This window comes from Symphalangus syndactylus, chromosome 3, assembly GCF_028878055.3.
Source record: "Symphalangus syndactylus isolate Jambi chromosome 3, NHGRI_mSymSyn1-v2.1_pri, whole genome shotgun sequence".
Taxonomy (NCBI): Eukaryota; Metazoa; Chordata; class Mammalia; order Primates; family Hylobatidae; genus Symphalangus; species Symphalangus syndactylus.
This window is the reverse complement of record NC_072425.2, coordinates 86,386,458-86,406,260: the sequence shown is the minus strand read 5'-3', so window position 1 is coordinate 86,406,260 and position 19,803 is coordinate 86,386,458. Positions and strand designations below refer to the sequence as shown.

General features: G+C 44.6%; 1 protein-coding gene across 1 annotated transcript; it reads left to right on the top strand.

Annotated features, from left to right (window-relative positions):
* Window positions 1-8,631: 8,631 nt before the first annotated feature.
* MALSU1 (mitochondrial assembly of ribosomal large subunit 1) lies at window positions 8,632-19,590 on the top strand. The gene is made up of 4 exons (XM_055272440.2): window positions 8,632-8,987; window positions 10,212-10,390; window positions 17,865-17,946; window positions 19,370-19,590. Exons 1-4 carry the CDS (start codon window positions 8,732-8,734, stop codon window positions 19,558-19,560), a joined length of 708 nt encoding a protein of 235 aa, XP_055128415.1. The 5' UTR covers window positions 8,632-8,731; the 3' UTR covers window positions 19,561-19,590.
* Window positions 19,591-19,803: the final 213 nt, after the last annotated feature.

Here is a 19,803-nt window from a genome sequence, read left to right as displayed (position 1 = left end):
CAACCCCATTTGCCCATTTTTGCTTTTGTTGTTTGAGCATTCAAAGTCATAGCCAAAAAAGAAGAAGAAAAAAAAATCCTTGACTAGATCAGTGTCGTAGAGCAAGCTTATCCAGCTTGTGGCCCACAGGTCACACGCAGCCCAGGATGGCTTTGAACGACGCTCAACACAAATACGTAAATGATCTTAAAACATTACGAGATTTTTTAGGCCAGGCATGGTGGCTCATGTACTTTGGGAGGCCGAGGTAGGCAGATCACCTGAGGTCAGGAGTTTGAGACCAGCCTGGCCAACATGACGAAACCCCGTGTCTACTAAAAATACAAAAATTAGCCAGGTGTGGTGGTGTGTACCTGTAGTCCCAAATAGTTGGTAGGGGCGAGATCACGCCACTGCACTCCAGCCTGGGCAACAGAGCAAGACTCTGTCTCAAAACAAACAAACAAAAAAAAAACCTGAGTTTTCTTTTTTTTTTTTTTTTTTTTTTTTAGCTCATCAGCTATCATTGGTGTTAGTGTATTGTATGTATGGCCCAAGACAATTCTTCTTCCAGTGTGGCCCTGAGAAGCCAAAAGATTGGACACCTTGTTGTAAGAGCTTTTCCACTAGGTTTTCTTCTAGCAGTTTTACAGTTTCAGGTTTTACTTCTTAAGTCTTTAACCTCTTTTAAGATTTTGTTTCCAAGGTATAAGATAAGGGATCTGTACTTCTGATATTGTCACCTTGTTCCTGACAGTAGTAGCAGCTGTAAGCGCCAAATAATAACATAGCCTGACAGAAATGGAGTGTCCTGGCCGGGCGCAGTGGCTCACACCTGTAATCCCAGCACTTTGGGAGGCCGAGATGGGTGGATCACATGGTCAGGATTTTGAGACCAGCCTGGCCAAGATGGTGAAACCCTGTTTCTACTAAAAATACAAAAATTAGCCAGGCACGGTGGCAGGTGCCTGCAATCCCACCCTCTCGGGAGGCAGAGGCAGGAGAATCACTTGAACCTGGGAGGCGGAGGTTGCAGTGAGCCGAGATCACGCCACGGCATTCCAGCCTGGGCAACAGAGCAAGACTCTTTCTTGAAAGAAAGAAAGAAAGGAAAAGGAAAGAAAAGGAAAGAAAAAAGAACAAGAAAGAAAGGAAAAGGAAAGGAAAGGAAAAGGAAAGGAAAGAAAGGAAAAGAAAGGCTTGTCCTTGGAAGCCACTCACACCTCACTAGGACTCAGGCTCAGACCTTTTCCCAGGGAGCTAAGGCAGCCTCTTGATATTTTAATAAGGCTGAATATGGATCAGCCTGTAGTGTTCCTGAACTCATTAGCTACACTTCTCAGAATTTCCTTGCAGTTTGGATTTGTGAAACCACCAGGCAGACAGGAGAACTGATTGGCCGCAACTGTTTTGGAATGAATGTCTATTGTCAGATGCTTTCCTGAGGTGTGACCAAAAAGTTTGGAGTAGTAAAGTCCAAGGCCAAAGTTCCAGCTTGACCTGCTCTGTGAGGTGTTCCCTCACCCCCCTAGGTGGAATTAATCACTCTCACCTGCCTTCCCAGACCTTGGGGCTCCCTACTGTGGTGGAAGTGTTCCTTCAAGGGACTTGACCCCAAACCACAAGCTCCCCAAAACGCACTGGCAGAGGAGGCAGGCTTTTGTTTCTTTCGCCCAACCCTCCAGAGTTCAGCAGCCAGAGGTTCCCCTCACCTGTTAATCACAATGACTCAAATCTCACAATAATTTCAAAATGGAGGAACCTCATAAAACTGGGATAAGAAAATGAAAAGCAGAAGTTTTACTGGATTGTTAGCAGAGCTGATCAAAAGAAATTGGAGACCCTTTAGAAATCAGGTTTTGGCAGAAAGAAAACAACCCAAGGTCTTGTCTTATGACATAGTGGGGAGTGAGGCCGTGTCGCACCTGTGAATCAATATTTAATATCACAGTTCAGCTCCGGGGACAAAACACTTCACAGGCTGTGGTAGATATGGCAGTAAAAACCCACGGGCTTCTCCAGGGGTTGATACCGTCACTGTTGTATTCCCCTGGCCTGGTACATCACCCCACAGCACCTCCAAGTTGCATCCTTTTAGGGGTTTCCATTCCCCCCAAGTCCACTGTGAAAGGGGCCCCCTGAAGTTGGCTAATTTGGGGCCCTGTAGTCCACTCTCCTTAGCTCTGCCTCAAGACCCAAGTCTGTTCAAATAGCACCTCCCTGCAGAGACTTTCCCAGCTTGGCCGGAGGGGGGGGGGAATTGCTGCTGTGTACCACAGCATGTGGGCTCTCCTCTTTCAAACACAATTACACGGTATTGATGACATTTAATCATTATCTCTCCTACTCTCTGGGAGCTCCCTGGGTACAGATACTATGTTTTGTTTTTTTATTTGTTTGTTGCCCAGGCTGGAATGCAATGGTGCGATCTCAGCTCACTGCAACCTCCGCCTCCTGGGTTCAAGTGTTTCTTTTGCCTCAACCTCTTGAGTAGCTGGGATCACAGGCACCCGCCACCATGCCTGGCTAATTTTTTGTATTTTTAGTATTGGCCAGGCAGGTCTTGAACTCCTGACCTCAAGTGATCCACCCACCTCAGCCTCCCAAGGTGCTGGGATTATAGGCATGAGCCACCACGCCCAGCTGAGACAATGTTTTATTCACCTTTCCTCTCTCTGGCCTTAGTCCAGCGCCTGGCACAGAATGTTTGTTCACTTGAACCTTGGTGAGGCTCCTTGGGAGGGTGAGTCACAAGTCTACGCAGAGTGACCCACAACCTGCAAAGTCCACCTACCAACATCAGGTTGACGAGAGGGGACCCCAATACCAATTCCTGAGGCTGTGGGAAAAACAGTCTGGCTCTGTGACAGGGCCCAGTAATCCAAGGGGCCAATGTGAGTGTTTAGAGGCACAGCTTCAGAACACACAACGGCTGTGAAAGCTGAGGAAATGCTGCAAGGGGTGGGAGTCGCAGCCTGCACTTTGGTTCCACAAATAGACTGGAGAAATGGTGGAAGAGGGGCCTCCTCACGTGGGAACCTCCTACGGGAGAGGCTGCAAGCAGTGCTTTGGGATGCTCGCAAACCACAGGCTTGGTGCCCTGAGAAGCCAACAGCTCGTCGCAGGCCTCGGTGCCCACCCCAGGCTGCTGTCCCTGCCGTTACAAGCCCAGAAGACATGCCTGGCAAACCCACACAGAACATCTGAGTGGACAGACAATACGAACCCCACAGTCCCAGGGGAGTTTGGGGTGCAAAGAGCTAGTACCTTACTCCTAGGTTTATAAAATAAAAAGTCCGTTTGTCTTCTCTTTAAAAGGATTTTGTCCTCCTTCCAATGAGATTGACAAAGTGGGGGACAAAATAATTTTGAAAATATAAATATGCAAATCCATAGTATTTATAACAGATTATAAGAGAGGTCATTTTAATCCTGGCCCTTCCTTCTGCACGGTCTCTGGAGGGCAGAACCAGTATAAAGGCAGTGGAAATCCAGGAAAAAGGATTAAGTTTACATGAGGTGGGAAGAATATTCACCAACAGCTACAGCTGCCCAGTGGTGGAATGAGCTGTTGTATGATGATGGGAAGGGTAAGCTGAGGCTGTAGGGTGAGCAGTGATTCCAACATTTTAGTTATAATGAACTTTTGTCGTAAAATGTATGGCTCTTTAAATGTCTGTTATTGAGCTGGGCATGGTGCCTGTAATCCCAGTGCTTTGGGAGGCCAAGGCAGGAGGATTCCTTGAGGACAGGAGTTTGAGACCAGCCTGGGCAACATAGCAAGGCTGTGACTCTACAGAAAGTTAAAAATTAGCCAGGCATGGTGGCATATGCCTGTAGTCCCAGCTGCTCAGGAAGCTGAGGCAGGAGAATCGCTTGAGCCCAGGAGTTCAAAGTTATAGTGAGCTATGATCATTCCACTGCCCTCCAGCCTGGGTGACAAAGAGATCCTGTCTCAAAAAAAAAAAAAAAAAAAAAATTCAGTACATGCATGACAAAGAGCTACTTGAAACTAAGCCACACTTTTAAATTTTTATTGAATTGCAATACCATCTACACCTATTTGCTGTGAGGGACATGTTTATTTGGCCCAAAGACAATGTTTGGTTCACATGTGGATTTGAGGGTCCTCTGCTGTCAAAAGGGGGTTCATGGTCCACAGCTTAAGAAACACAGATGCATAATTCATGCATGGAGTAAGCAGAGGTCGGAGTGATAAGCTTCCCAGTATCAAAACTATATAAATTTAGTCATTTATACATTATGTGCCAGTCCTGTAATGTGTGATGTTAAGGGCCCGATGGTCCAGTATGGGCACATCAGGAAGCTTGTGCAATCTCTTTCTAGTTTAGCCCTTGGGCCTTTGGCCCAGCCTGCTCTGTACTTACTCTCTGTTCTCTCTGAAGCAAGATCCTGAGGTCTGTGTGGTGTCATCTCCCAAAGTAGGCCCCTGTCTTCTCCCCAGCCCCTGGGGCTAGCTTCAGAGAAAGTGTTTGTGACTGTAGCTTCTCACCTTCCCATGAAGCCCCAGGACACACATTTGGGAACCTTTTGGCTCTGCTGCTAACACAGCAAACAAGAGGTTCCCAAATTACCACACCAGGGATGTAATTAGGGTCTGTAATCAGGAAGTCCTTGTACTAATGGACTGTAGTTAATTTACAATTCCTGACCCTCTCAGGAAGTTGCTTTTGGCTTCAATCCTCTGGCTCAGTACCCCAAAGGTAGTGATTATCAAACCACCCCCACCCCCTTCTGATTCTGCCTTTACTAAGCAACCAAGTTCTGAAAACAATGTCCAAGCCCATGAGTAGATGGCAGTTTTGGGGAACAGAGGGGTATTTTGCATTTCTGAGAACCTCTCTAATTCTCCTCAGGTAGGAAATATGACCTGTAAAAATGATTTTGGTCATTAACATTAAGGACATACATAGTGCTGGCAAACCTTGTCTCTGAAATCACAGATGATGCGAAACTCTTGTTTGGAATCATTTCAGTAAGAATGGAACGTCCCGGTCTTGCCTGAAGACTCGACATGGGGGTCATTTCACATCATTCCACACAAAGACACAACTTCAGCATCAATCCTCCCCGAGGGCCAGCACTCCACATTTATCTTAACTTGTATAGTTCTAAGGAACAAGGACCCTGAGTCTGTTTCTCAGCCCTGCTGCTAATCAGAATGTGATGTTCGTAGTGAAGCCTAAAATAATGTTTTTAATAGGACATGATTCTCCCCAGACCACACGACTCTTGTGAGTGACTGACCAATGACATCTCCAGCCCCTGTGAACATTCTCCTGTCTCCTGAGCAAAGATTACTGAGAAAATTCCTAAACTTCCCTTGCTTCAGGACAGCACCCAATCCACAGCTGATACCACTTCGTTTGGTAGCTCCTTAGACTCACTGAGCATAAGCACGAGCCCTAAACAAAGCCCCTTCTAGTCCCTCTTCCTGAGCTGCTCCTCTGTCCTCCATAGCATGCAGTCTCCCTTGCTACAGCAAGTTAATAAAACTAACTTTGGACCAGGTGTGGTGGCTCACACCTGTAATCTCAGCACTTTGGGAGGCCGAGGTGGGAGGATCACAAGGTCAGGAGTTCGAGCCTAGCCTGGTCAACATGGTGAAACCCTGTCTCTATTAAAAATACAAAAAAATTAGCTGGGTGTGGTGGTGCATGCCTGTAATCTTAGCTATTCAGGAGGCTGAGACAGAAGACTTGCTTGAACCCGGGAGGCAGAGGTTGCAGTGAGCTGAGATTGCACCACTGCACTCCAGCCTCGGTGACAGAGCAAGATTCCGTCTCAGAAAAAAAACTTTGACCACACATGTGTTCCTGGTTGTCTTTTTCTGATAGGCTTTATCATAATGACTGGGTTCAAGCCATTTCCTCTCCATGAGGTCAATTGGTAGACAGATACTAATTTCCATATGATTACTACATGCCAAGCACTATGGTATATAATTTGTGCTGCATATTTTATTCAATTTTTCGAGACTCTGTAAAGAAGGTATCATTCCCTCATTTTACAGATGAGGAAACTAAGGCTCAGATTAAGAACTTCAATAGTACACTGCTAATAAACAGAAGAGGTGGAATTAAATCTAAGTCTTTTCTAGTGGGGTATCATTCAATCAAACATAATAAATGTTAAAGACATTTATGAACAAAGGGATGAGGGGTTTCTGAGGGACCATCTGAGAGAGTAGGGGGAGATACCTTAATGCTTAAGGTATGTCTTACAGAGTGAGTCTGAGTTTGTCATATGAAAAAATGGGAAAAGGTGCTCTATAAAGAGTAGTGGCCAAGCGTGGTGGCTCACACCTGTAATCCCAACACTTTGGGAGGCTGAGGCGGGTGGATCACTTGAGATCAGGAGTTCGAGACCAGCCTGGCCAACATGGCGAAACCCCGTCTCTACTAAAAATACAAAAATTAGCTGGGGATGGTGGCATGTGCCTGTAATCACAGTTATTCGGGAGGCCGAGGCAGGAGAATTGCTGGAACCCGGGAGGCAAAGGTTGCGGTGAGCCGAGATGGTGCCACTGCACTCCAGTCTGGGTGACAGAGTGAGACTCCATCTCAAAAAAAAAGTATATGCAAAGCTTGGCATTGAAACGATATGGTGAGGTTGCCAGGCATGATGGCTTGTGCCTGTACTCACAGCTACAGTGGGGTAGATTGCTTAAGGCCAGCAGTTTGAAACCAGCCTGGGCAACATAGTGAGATCCTGTCTTTAAAAAAATTAAAGACAAAAATTAGCTGGCCATGGTTCCACATGTCTGTAGTCCTAGCTAATTGGGAGGCTAAGGCAGGAGCACCACTTGAGCCCAGGAGTTTGAGGATGTAGTTAGCTATGATTGTGTGATTGTACTCCAGTCTGGGTGACAAGAGTAAGACCCCATCTCTTCAAAAAAAAAAAAAAAAAAAGGGTATGGTGAGTTTGAAAAATAGCAAAAAGCGGCCGGGCGCGGTGGCTCACGCTTGTAATCCCAGCACTTTGGGAGGCCGAGGCGGGCGGATCACGAGGTCAGGAGATCGAGACCACGGTGAAACCCCGTCTCCACTAAAAATACAAAAAAAAAAAATTAGCCGGGCCTGGTGGCGGGTGCCTGTAGTCCCAGCTACTCGGAGAGGCTGAGGCAGGAGAATGGCATGAACCCGGGAGGCGGAGCTTGCAGTGAGCCGAGATTGCGCCACTGCACTCCAGCCTGGGCGACAGAGCGAGACTCCGTCTCAAAAAAAAAAAAAAAAAAAAAAAAAAGAAAAATAGCAAAAAGCAGATGAAGCGAAAATGATTCTAGTTGACAGAAGGGCAGCATGGAGGATGAAAAGAGTAGAAACAGACTGGAGACAGGAAAGCCAGGTAGGAGGCAGTCTCTGTAATTAGGCAAGAATGAATGAGGGTTTGGACTAAGGAAGAAACAGTGGAAATGAAGACAAGAAGCTGGACTCACAGAAACATTTTGGAGGTAACATAAGCAGGATTTTGACAACAGATTCGTTTGTTGTATGAAGATCCTGGACTGAATGAAGTCCAGGGTTTGGGAGATTTGAAGGGATAATGACCCATTAAATGAGCTGGCAAATACAGGTGGTAAAGCTGGTCTGGGATGTTCAGAGAAGGGTGGGAACATGGAATGGATGCCAAAAGCTGGGAGAAACGCCAAGTTCATGCCTATGGAAAAATGGAATTGAGGATGGGGCTAAAACTGGACAGAGGAAACTTAATCTGTAATGTTTTTCTTTTTTACAAAAATAACTTGAAGTGATTGTACATATCTGGTGTGATATACACAAATGCTTAATTTCTGTATTTTTAAAAAACTTCCCAAAATTAGTGCTTGGAATTATTTAAAATAATGTAGCAAACATTTTTGGAGTGCCTGCTATGTGTCTGGCACTGTTTCAGGCATTTGAAATATTTGCTCTCTATGAAGCCTTCCTTTCAGCAGTTAGCAGGCCTGGAGTTCAGAAGTCTGATTCTGACGTGGTCAGTAAGTGTATGACCTGGGCAAGTTGCTTCCCTGCCGCGCCCCACAACCCCCCCCATCCCCCACCCGCGCCAGGGATCTATCGCAGTTCTCAAGCCCTGTGACTTAATACCGCAGCTGGCACCTCAGAATTCCTTGTTCTTACAGAGCTGGTCCCCACAGTGCCGCCCCTGGGCGTAAACTCCTCCATACAGGGAGTGTCGATGATGGGCTGACCTAAGAACGGTTTCCAAATGGTCTTTACACCTCTGCCTCCCATCCCAGTCTAGTCCAGGATAACAGATTTTCCTCGTGCGATTTCAAATTTGCAAGGGAATCTTGAATATTTTTTAGTAATGAGAGAGGGTAGATTATATGTCCTAATCCCAGCCTAATCAGATTAACAGCAACTTCTGGACATTCAGTACCAGGAACTGTTTTAGGTGCTGTGGAGAGAAGAGTTAAAAATGAAACAAAAATTATTGCCTTCATGAGGCTTACATTAGTGGGCAGAGTCCAAAAAAAAAAAAAAAGGGACAACGTAATGCGCCACTGCGACACAAAGCAAAGCAAGGTGGTCAAGCAACACCAGTTCTTTATTCCCGCACGCCCTAATCCCCAAGTAGCTCTTCCGGGTCACTGCTGTCTTCACGGGCTCCAGACTCCGCCCATGGCCCGTCCTTCAAGCCTTGACTCCGCCCACGCATCGACGTAGAATTTCCGAGCCGGGCTCCGTGAAGTGCTACCCACCCGCGACGCCGACGCGAGGCTGCTGCTATGGGGCCGGGCGGCCGTGTGGCGCGGCTGCTTGCGCCACTAATGTGGCGCAGGGCGGTTTCCTCGGTGGCGGGGCCAGCGGTTGGAGCCGAGCCCGGGCTTCGGCTGCTGGCCGTGCAGCGGCTTCCCGTAGGAGCAGCGTTCTGCCGGGCTTGCCAGACCGCAAGCTTTGTCCGCGGCCTGCACAGCGAGCCTGGGCTGGAGGAGCGGGCGGAGGGGACGGACAACGAGGGACGCCCAGAATCGGACGCGGCAGGTACGGGCGTGGAGGAGAACGAAGGCGACCCTCTCCGGGCAGTCTGGAGTCAGGTCCCAGCCAAGGTGGCTCTGGGTTCCCCTCTTTGTGCATTTCTCTTGGAGTCACAAAACTCCTGCACATCCAGAGCTGGAAGGGACTTCAAAGGTTGTTGGCGCCAACCTTCCTGTTTCACAGTGAAGAAACTGAGGGCAAGAGATGAACTGCAAAATCCCAGCCTCCCGGACGGCCACCTCCCACCCTTGGCATCACAGTCTCACCGTCCTCACTTCCTTTTACGCTCTTCCTAGAATCCTGGGAAATGGGTTTGTGGGGACTGTTAGGGCTTGAGGATTCTGAGGAGCCAGGGTCTGGGTGCGAAGGGGTGCGTAGGAAGCGCCAGTAGGAGATGGGTCCAAGTTAATATCCTCTAGTTAGTGCTGACGTTTTTAGACACTTAAGAATGGTAAACAGATCACATCTAAGAATGTAGAGTATGAAAGGGAGAGGCCTTAGTGGGCTTAGCTACTAGGTCCTTTGGAGTCGGCTTTAGAACTTGGGCGAGCTTTAAATTTACAGCCTGTAATACTCCAAGCTGAAGATCAGAATATCTAAATCTTTACGGGAAAAAAAATTAGATTTTCACAGGTAACAGTTGTTAATAACCCAGTGGTTTTATATGAAAACTTGAAGGTTCAAAATAATAATTACTTAAAAATGTAGCTCTTGCAGTGACTGATCTTAGGCCACAGTAATTCTGCTAGGCCTCAGTTTCTTCATCTCTCAATTGAAGGTTGTGGACCAGATACTACCTAAGAGCCCTTCCAGCTCACAGTTCTGTGACCCGTTATAACTGAGATTCAATTTAATATGCTCCAGGATATAATCTCCTACCCAATTTGTGGTGCTGTTTTTCTTTGCACAGCATTTCTGTGATTGTGGTGTATAAGTTATTAGTCAATAGAAAGTCATTTGTCACTGATGTCTGGTTCTACTTGCATATGGTTAATAGCGAAGGATGTATAGTGGCTCTGCGTAATCTGAGCACCCTGACCATAAAAGTTGAGCGGTGCTATGATGCTACTGCCCAGGTTCAGCTTCCAGGAGGCCTTTGCCCTGCTATCTGTAAAAACACTTTGGATCTAAACACCTTCATGGAGGAACAGTCAGCTGCCAGCATCTCTGGGTGCATACAGGTCTATCTGCTTGGCCGTCCTGATACAAACAACTATTTGTGCATTTCAGATCATACTGGTCCCAAGTTTGACATCGACATGATGGTTTCACTTCTGAGGCAAGAAAAGGCAAGAGACATTTGTGTGATCCAGGTTCCTCCAGAAATGAGATATACAGATTACTTTGTGATTGGTAGTGGAACTTCTACCCGACACTTACATGCCATGGCCTTCTACCTTGTGAAAATGGTAGGATGCTTTCTTTTCTCTTTTGGACCATTAACTGAGTGGAATAGTGACAGTGCATCAGGCCAAGGAGCAACACTTAGAGAGTAAACCCATCATACAAAGTTACAGAAGAAGCCCAAATTTTCAGAATTGGCATGAATTCATTTTATGTTCTTTGATAGTGAAAGATATGGGAACAAATATCCAGCCTTATTGAGTTAGGATATTTCTAGTTCTTTTCTCTTGTGACCGCAAGGAAGATTTTTTTTTTTTTTTTTTTTTTAATTGAGATGGAGTTTTGCTCTTGTTGCCCAGGCTGGAATGCAATGGCACGATCTCAGCTCACCACAACCTCCGCCTCCCAGGTTCAAGTGATTCTCCTGCCTCATCCTCCTGAGTAGCTGGGATTACAGGCATGCACCACTACGCCCAGATAATTTTGTATTTTTAGTAGAGACGGGTTTCTCCAGGTCAGTCAGGCTGGTCTCAAACTCCTGACTTCAGGGGATCCGCCTGCCTAAAGTGCTAGGATTACTGGCATGAGCCACCACACCCAGCCGGAAGATAATATTTTATAACCTGAGGCAAGCTAGAAGACAGTATAACCAGAGGGATTTCTAGAGGCACTATCCATTGCGGTAGCCACTAGCTACACATGTGCCTATTTAATTATAAATTGAAATATAAATTCAGCCAGGTGTGGTGGCCCAAGCCTGTAATCCCAGCACTTTGGGAGGCCAAGGTGGGTGGATCACAAGGTCAAAAGATCAAGACTATCCTGGCCAACATGGTGAAATGCCGTCTCTACTAAAAATACAAAAATTAGCTGGGCGTGGTGGCATGTGCCTGTAATTCCAGCTACTCGGGGGGCCGAGGCAAGAGAATCACTTGAACCCGGGAGGTGGAGGTTGCAGTGAGCCGAGATCATGCCACTGCACTCCAACCTGGTGACAGATCCAGACTCTGTCTCAAAAAAAATAAAAATAAGATATAAATTCAGTTCTGCAGTTATATTAGCTATATTTCAAATGCTCAATAGCCACGTGTGGCTAATGGCTACCATATGGGACGGCCATAAAGCATTTTCATAATTGTAAAACGTTCTATTAGACAGTGCTGGCCTGGAGTTTCATTCAAAGATTTGAGCATGTCCAGTGTTCCCAGGCACTGTACGGGGTATTGGGAAGGTAAGAACAAAAAAGATGTAGTCCTTGCCCTTACAGGTCTAGTTGAGGAAAGAAAGGGGGATTGTTTTCCAGTTGCACTGAATATGAATCAGTATGAGGAAGAAAGTGTACTTGGAAGCCTCTAGCTGACTCTGGTACCATTTCACAGGGCCATCATACCTTTCTTAGTCTTAGTCTGTTGAGAATTGGTCATAGAGGAGGCACTTAAGACCAAAAGAGTAGCCGAGATTGTATAGAGAAGGGTTGTAAAATAAAAAGGTGGGGCCTGTACACAAAACGCTGGTACAACATGACAGAGCAGAAGAAGATGCCAAAAACGGGGTAATTGGAGAGATAGGAAGAGAACTAGGAAAGCATAAAGGAGATATAAAGACAGCATACCAGGGTCTCTATCAGATGTAATAGTGGGATGGAGTAAGACTTAGTGACCACTGGACTTGCGGATATAAAAAGAATGGGAGGTTTTACAGAGAAGTTTCTGTGAAAGAATAAAGAAATAGAAATTGCCTTTACAAAGATTTTAGATGAGGAGAGAAATGCAAAGGCAAGAAAGTTTTGTTGTTTGTGGTAAAATACATATAATGTAAAACCTACCATTTAATCTTTTTTTTTTTTTTTTTTTTTTGAGAGAGTCTCGCTCTGTCGCCCAGGCTGGAGTGCAGTGGCTCGATCTCAGCTCACTGCAAACTCCGCCTCCCAGGTTCAAGTGATTCTCCGGCCTAAGCCTTCTAGGGATTATAGGCACCCACCACCACGCTAGGCTGATTTTTCTATTTTTAGTAGAGATGGGGTTTCACCATGTTGGTCAGGCTGGTCTCAAACTCCTGACCACCTCAGCTTCCCAAAGTGCTGGGATTACAGGCATGAGCCACTGTGCCCGGCCCATTTAATAATTTTAAAATGTGTTGTTCAGTAGCTTTAAGTACCTTCACATTGATGTGCAATCATTACCACCATCCATCCCAGAACTTTTTTCATTTTGCAAAACTGAAACTCTGAACTCATTGAACAATAACTCCCCATTTCTCCTTCCCTAGGCAGCTACCATTCTACTGCCTGTCTCTATGAATTTGACTACTTTTCAGTATCTCATAAAAGTAGAATCATAAATTTGTGACCGACTTATCTGACTTGGCATAATGTCTTCAAGGTTCATCCGTGTAGTAGCATGTGCCAGAATTTCCTTCTTTCTTAAGGCTGAGTAATACTCTATCTTACGTATATACCACATTTTGTTTATCCATTTATTCATTGATGGACACTTAGATTGCCTCCACCTTTTAGCTATTGTGAATAATGTTGGTATAAATATGGGTATAGAAATACTGTTCATGAGGCTGGGCGCAGTGGCTCATGCCTGTAATCCCAGCATCTTGAGAGGCCAAGGTGGGCGGATTGCTTGAGCTCAGAAGTTTGAAACCAGCCTGGGCAATATGGTGAAACCCCATCTCTACATAAAAGACAAAAAATAAAATAAAAAATTGGCCGGGCTTGGTGGTGTGTGCCTGTAGTCCCAGCTACTCGGAATGCTGAGGTGGAGGATTGCTGGAGCCCAGGAGCTTGAGGCTGCAGTGAGCCGGGATTGTACCACTGCACTCCACCCTGGGTGACAGAACAAGATGCTGTCTCAAAAAAAAAAAAACAACAAAAAAGACCAAAAAAAACCCAAAAAAACAAACCAAAAAAAGGCTGGGTTCACGCTTGTAATCCCAGCACTTTGGGAGGCCAAGGCGGGTAGTTCACCTGAGGTTAGGAGTTCAAGACCAGCCTGGCCAAAATGGTGAAACCCTGTCTCTATTAAAAATACAGTAATTAGCTGGGTGTGGTGGAGGGTGCCTGTAATCCCAGCTACTTGGGAGGCTGAGGCACGAGAATCGCTTGAACCTGGGAGGTGGAGGTTGCAGTGAGCTGAGATTGTACCGCTGCTCTCCAGCCTGGGCAATAAGAGCGAAACTCAGTCTCAAAAAAAAAAAAAAAAGTTTATGTCCTTGCTTTTAATGCTTTGAGGTATGTGCAAAGAAATGGGATTGCTGGATCATATAGTGATTCTGTTTTTAATTTTTTTTTTTCGTTCACCAGCCTAGCACAAAGCTGAATGTTTTTAATTTTTTGAGGAGCTCCTGTATTCTTTCATAGTGGCTGCACCACTTTACATTTCCTCTAGCAGTGCAGAGTTTCCAGTCTTCACATCCTCATCAACACTTCTTTTCTGGTTTTGGTAATAGCCATCCTAATGGGCCTGAAGTGACATCTCATTGTGGTTTTTATTTGTATTTCCCTAAGGATTAGTGATGTTGAGCATATTTTCTTTTGCTTATTGGCCATTTGTATATATTCTTTGAAGAAAAGTCCTTTGCTTTTTTGTTTGTTTTAAAGAGACAGTGTCTCACTTTGTTGCCCAGGCTTCAGTGCAGTGGTGTGGTCATAGCTCACTGCAGCCTGGAACTTCTGGGCTCAAGTGATCCTCTCACCTCAGCTTCCCAAGTTGCTAGGACTAGAGAAGTAGGAGTAGTCAAATTCATAGAGACAGAAAGCAGAATGGTAGGAGTTACTCCACAATGCCCAGCTAATTTATTTTTTGTAGAGACAGGGTCTCACTATATTGCCCAGACTCTTTGCCTATTTAAAATCAGGTTGTTTGTTGTTTTGTCGTTGAGTTGTAGGAGCTCTCTTTATATTCTGGATTTTTTTTTTTTTGAGACGGGGTCTCGCTCTTTTACCCAGGCTGGAGTGCAGTGGCGTGATCTCGGCTCACTGCAGGCTCCACCCCCCAGGGTTCACGCCATTCTCCTGCCTCAGCCTCCCGCGTAGCCGGGACTACAGGCGCCTGCCACCTCGCCCGGCTAATTTTTTGTATTTTTAGTAGAGATGGGGTTTCACCGTGTTAGCCAGGATGGTCTCGATCTCCTGACCTCGTGATCTGCCCGCCTTGGCCTCCCAAAGTGCTGGGATTACAGGCGTGAGCCACCGCGCCCGGCCTATATTCTGGATATTAACCCCTTATCAAATATGTGATTTGCAGATGTTTTCTGCCATTCTGTGGGTTGCCTTTTTATTCTTTTTAGAGTGTCCTTTGATGCATGAAAGTATTTAATTTTGGTGAAGTCCAATTTATTTTTTCTTCTGTTGCCTATGTCTTTGGTATTATATCCAATAAATAATTGCCAAACCAGTATCATGTTTTCCCTGTTTTCTTCTAAGAGTTTTATAGTTTTAGGTCTCCTGTTTAGATATTTAACCCATTTTGAGTTAGTTTTTGGAGGCGGTAAGGTTTTCCATGTGGACATTTCCTCAGCACCATTTGTTGGAAGGACTGTCCTTTGTGCATTGAATGTTCTTGGCTCCCTTGTTGAAAATCATTTGACCATATGTACAAGGGTTTATTTCTGGGCTCTGTATTCTGTTTCATCAGTCTGTATGTCTGTCTTTTTGCCAGTTTCAGACTGTTTTGTTTACTATAGCTTTGTTCTTTTTTTTTTTTTTTTTTTTTTTTTTTTGAGATGGGGTCTCACTCTGTCGCCCAGGCTGGAGTGCAGTGGCGCCATCTCGGCTCACTGCAAGCTCCGCCTCCCGGGTTCACGCCATTCTCCTGCCTCAGCCACTCCAAGTAGCTGGGACTACAGGCGCCCACCACTACGTCCGGCTAATTTTTTTGTATTTTTTAGTAGAGACAGGGTTTCACTGTGGTCTGGATCTCCTGACCTCGTGATCCGCCCGCCTCGGCCTCCCAAAGTGCTGGGATTACAAGTGTGAGCCACCGCGTCTGGCCCTAGAGCTTTGTTCTAAGTTTTGAAATCAAGAAATACGAGACTCCAACTTTGTTCTTTTACAAGATTGTTTTGGCTATTTGGGGTTCCTTGAGAGTCCATACAACTTTTTTTTTTTTTTTGAGATGGAGTTTCGCTCTTGTTGCCCAGGCTGTAGTACAGTGACACAATCTCGGCTCACAGATTCAAGCAATTCTGCCTCAGCCTCCCACATAGCTGAGGTTACAGGCGCCCACCACCATGCCCAGCTAATTTTTTGTATTTTTAGTAGAGATGAGGTTTCACCATTTTGGCTAGGCTGGTCTTAAACTCCTAACCTCAGGTGATCCACCCGCCTTGGCCTCCCAAAGTGCTGGGATTACAGGTGTGAGCCACCGTGCCCGGCCCCACATAAATTTTAGGTTGGATTTTTCTGTTTCTTCAAAAAATATTGTGATCTTGATACAAATTGCACTGAATCTGTAGACTGCATTGGGTAGTATTGGCATCTTTACAATATTGTCTTCCCATCCGTGAATATGAAGTATCTTTCCATTTACTGGCATCTTTAAGTTCTTTCAGCAGTGTTTTGTAGTCTTCAGTGTACAAGTCTTTTGCTCCTGTGGTTAAGATTATTCTGCTAGGCTGGTCACGGTGGCTCATGTCTGTAATCCCAGCACTTTGGGAGGCTGAGGCAGGCAGATCACCTGAGATCGGGAGTTCGAGACCAGCCTCACCAACATGGAGAAACCCCGTCTCTACTAAAAATACAAAATTAGCCGGGCGTGGTGGTGCATGCCTGTAATCCCAGCTACTTGGGAGGCTGAGGCAGGAGAATCGCTTGAACTCAGGAGGCGGAGGTTGCTGCGAGCTGAGATCACACCATTGCACTCCAGCCTGGGCAACAAGAGCAAAACTCAAAACAAGAACGTCTCAAAGGATTATTCTGCTATCGTAAATGGAATCTTAAAAACTTTGTTTTCAGGTTGCTCATTGTTAGTGTATAGAAATACGATGGATTTTTATGTGCTGAATTTGTTTAGTAGCCCTAACTGGGTTTTTTTTGTGGAATCTTTGGGGTTTTCTACATATGAAGTTGTATTGTCTTCAGAGATAATTTTACTTCTTCCTTTCCAATTTGGATACCTTTTTTTTTTTATTGACGAATTGCTCTGACTAGAACTTCCAATACTGTGTTGAATAGAAGTAGCAAAAGCAGACATACTTAGTCTTGTTCCTGATCTTACAGGAAAGCTTTCAGTCTCACCATTGAATATATTAGCTGTGTGCTTTTCTTCTTACATGGCCTTTATTATGTTGAGGTAATTTCCTTTTATGCCTACTTTGTTGAGTGCTTTATTGTGAAAGCGTATTGAATTTTGTTAAATGCTTTTTCTGCGTCAGTTCAGATTATCATATAGATTTTTTCTTCATTCTGTTAATGTGGTGTTATTGCATTGATCCGTTTTTACATGTTGAACCACCTTGCATTCCAGGGATAAATCCCACTTGGTCATGGTCTATAATCCTTTTAATATGGTGCTGAGTTTGGTTTGCTAGTATTTTTGTTGAGGATTTTTGCATCAAATGTTCATCGGGGGTATTGGTTTTATGGAATGAGTTAGGAAGTGTTCCCTGCCTTTCAACTTTTGGGGGAGAATTTGAGTACTGCATTCTTGTTTAAATATTTGGTAAAACTCATCAGGGAAGCCATCTGGTCTAGGACTTTTGTTGGGAGATTTTTGATTACTGATCCAGTCCTCATACTAGTTATGCTCTGTTGAAACTTTATATTTCTTCATGATTCAGTCGGTAGGTTGTGTTTCTAGAAATTTTGCTATTTCATCTAGGTTACCCAGTTGTTTGGTGTACAGTTGCTCATAGTACTCTTACAATCCCATTTCTCTAAAATCAGTAGTGTCACTTCTTTCATTTCAGATTTTAGTTCTTTTTTCTTAGTCATTCTAAGAACCAAATCCTAGTTTCATTGATTTTGTCTTTTTCCTGCCCTAATTATCGTTTCCTTTGATTTTGGGGTGATGTATATGAGATGTCCTTTGTCTCTTGTAACAGTTTTTACTTAATTGCCATCTTGTTTGGCATTAGTATATCTGTTTTAACAAAAGAACTGAGCACATTTATAGGATGATGGGGTCCCATTAACATGTCATGAAGGCAGATGAGGTGAAATCAGTGGCACTGAAACAACCTGGCTTTATAAACAGAAGGTAGTATCTGCAGTCTCTAAAGGTGAAGGGAAGCTGGGACGAACACAAGTGATGGATGTAGGTGGGTACCAAATGCTGACTGAGCTTAGCTTTTTCAGCGTCAGAGGCATAGTGAATGAATGGGGTGACCATCTCAGAAGGGCTGGGGCAGGAGAATTCAGGAGAGAGGTGAAGGTGAGTAAGATTTAGAGGGAGAAATAGTTTCCCTAAGTTAGTCATCACAGGGCAAAGTATAGCAATGAGAAATGAGTAAGATTAAAAAAAAAAAGACCTTCAGCAAGAACAGGCTTCCCCCATCCCCTCTCCCTTTAATAAACCACCTGGCTTTTTTCAGTACAAACACCTGAAATGTAAACGTGACCCTCATGTTAAGATAGAAGGGAAGGACACTGATGACTGGCTGTGCGTGGATTTTGGTAAGTTATTCTGGCGTATTTTACAGGTTAACTGTTGTTACTACGCTAATCTTGAATTGTTTTCAGTTGCAAAAGGATTGAGATCAAATTGATGAATGTATTTCCAGGTAAGATTTTTGAAGTGTGTTTAAGGTAACAAAAGTTTTTTTAGTTATAATCCAGGTGGTCTTATTCACATGTAGAATTTTCACCTAAGCAAACCAAAGTACCCTAGATAATGCGCTCCCGGAGGAAGATATATACTACATGGTGTCTGTCTACTAGCACACAGATCAGGAAGATGGTGGACAACCGGATAACATAGTAGAGGCGGGAGAGATTCCTTAGTAGTGGTAGAGGAAAGTCTGGGGGCTGCGGTGCATAAATGAGATGAGGATGAGGTTATTCCAGGCACAAGAAAAGACTAGAGCAGAGGACTAGAATTTCGAAAAGATCTAACAACTTTGGGAATTAATGTGTACATAATTTCAAAGCACCTCCCAACAATATTTACAAAGGGGAAAACATAACTGTATGTCAAGAACTGAGGAATCTGAGATTTTATTCTGCTTGTAAGCTAATACGTTGTCCTGCCAGTTTTCATGGATACTGGTAAAAGACAAGACTATTAGAGAGTTAGAGACAAAGAACAGTTTATTACCACAGCAGTAGCCAGCATCCATTTTGCACTGGTTTCATGAGCTCTGGATTCCATAGGGCAACACGGGCCAGATGACACCAGCACACACAGTTGTAAAACTGGAACTCAGATGAGGGTGTCTAGGTTTTTATAACTAGCAGAAAGCAGGCCTACTTTTGCTCTGATGGTTTCTCACTTTTGTCGCTATTAACGTTTTGGACCAGGTAATTTTGCACGTGGGGGAGGGGTGTCTCTTGTGCACGGTAGGATGTTTAGCAGCATCCTCCGTTCTCCAATTGTGACAATCAAAAATGACTCTAAACATTACCATTATTACCTAATTGAGAAATGCTGCTGTAAGCAAAGCTGCCCTTTGCCCTGGAGGGAGGCAGTATCTATCTATCTGTTAAGAATATTCACGATACATTCTTGGATAGTCAAAACAAAAGGCAGTCAGTGTTTTTGCACAAAAGATGTGCAGAAGTGTGTTACCCATGGAGAATTGTCACCAAAGAGAATCCTGACACCTTCAGTCTCTTCGATAAAGTTACTATCACCAGCAGTGTTATATATTGACATATGCCTCCTATAGGTACACTGAGAAAGGCATAGCATCACTTCTGTGGTATTTTTGCTGGGATGGGGTCCACAGTGATGCTAATCTGGGAACCACAGTGATGCTAATTTGGGAACCACACTTGAGAACCACTGCTCTATTCCTAGAGTTAGCCAGTGTGTGTTGTAAGGTAAGAATAAAAGGAAATGAACTATTCCTTCATTGTATCTCTTATCTGTCCCTGATAGGCAGCATGGTGATTCATTTGATGCTTCCAGAAACCAGAGAAATCTATGAATTAGAGAAATTATGGACCCTACGTTCTTATGATGACCAGTTAGCTCAGATAGCACCTGAGACAGTACCTGAAGACTTCATTCTTGGAATAGAAGAAGATGATACTTCATCTGTGACTCCAGTGGAGTTAAAATGTGAATAAAATATTTTATGCACTGCGTTAGTCATTTCAGATTTGGATTGAGTCACTTATTGGAAAATACAGCTCCTAAAGCCCGTCTCCTTGGTTAGGCTGTTCTTAGGACAAGGCTTGTGTACCTCATGGGCACTCCTGCTAACTGGCATGCAGAGACTGTAGATAAGTGAGCTAATACCTGCAACCAAAAATCAGTACACGCTACCCAAAACTTATGACACACTGCCTTTATCCTGGAAATGTCATCAG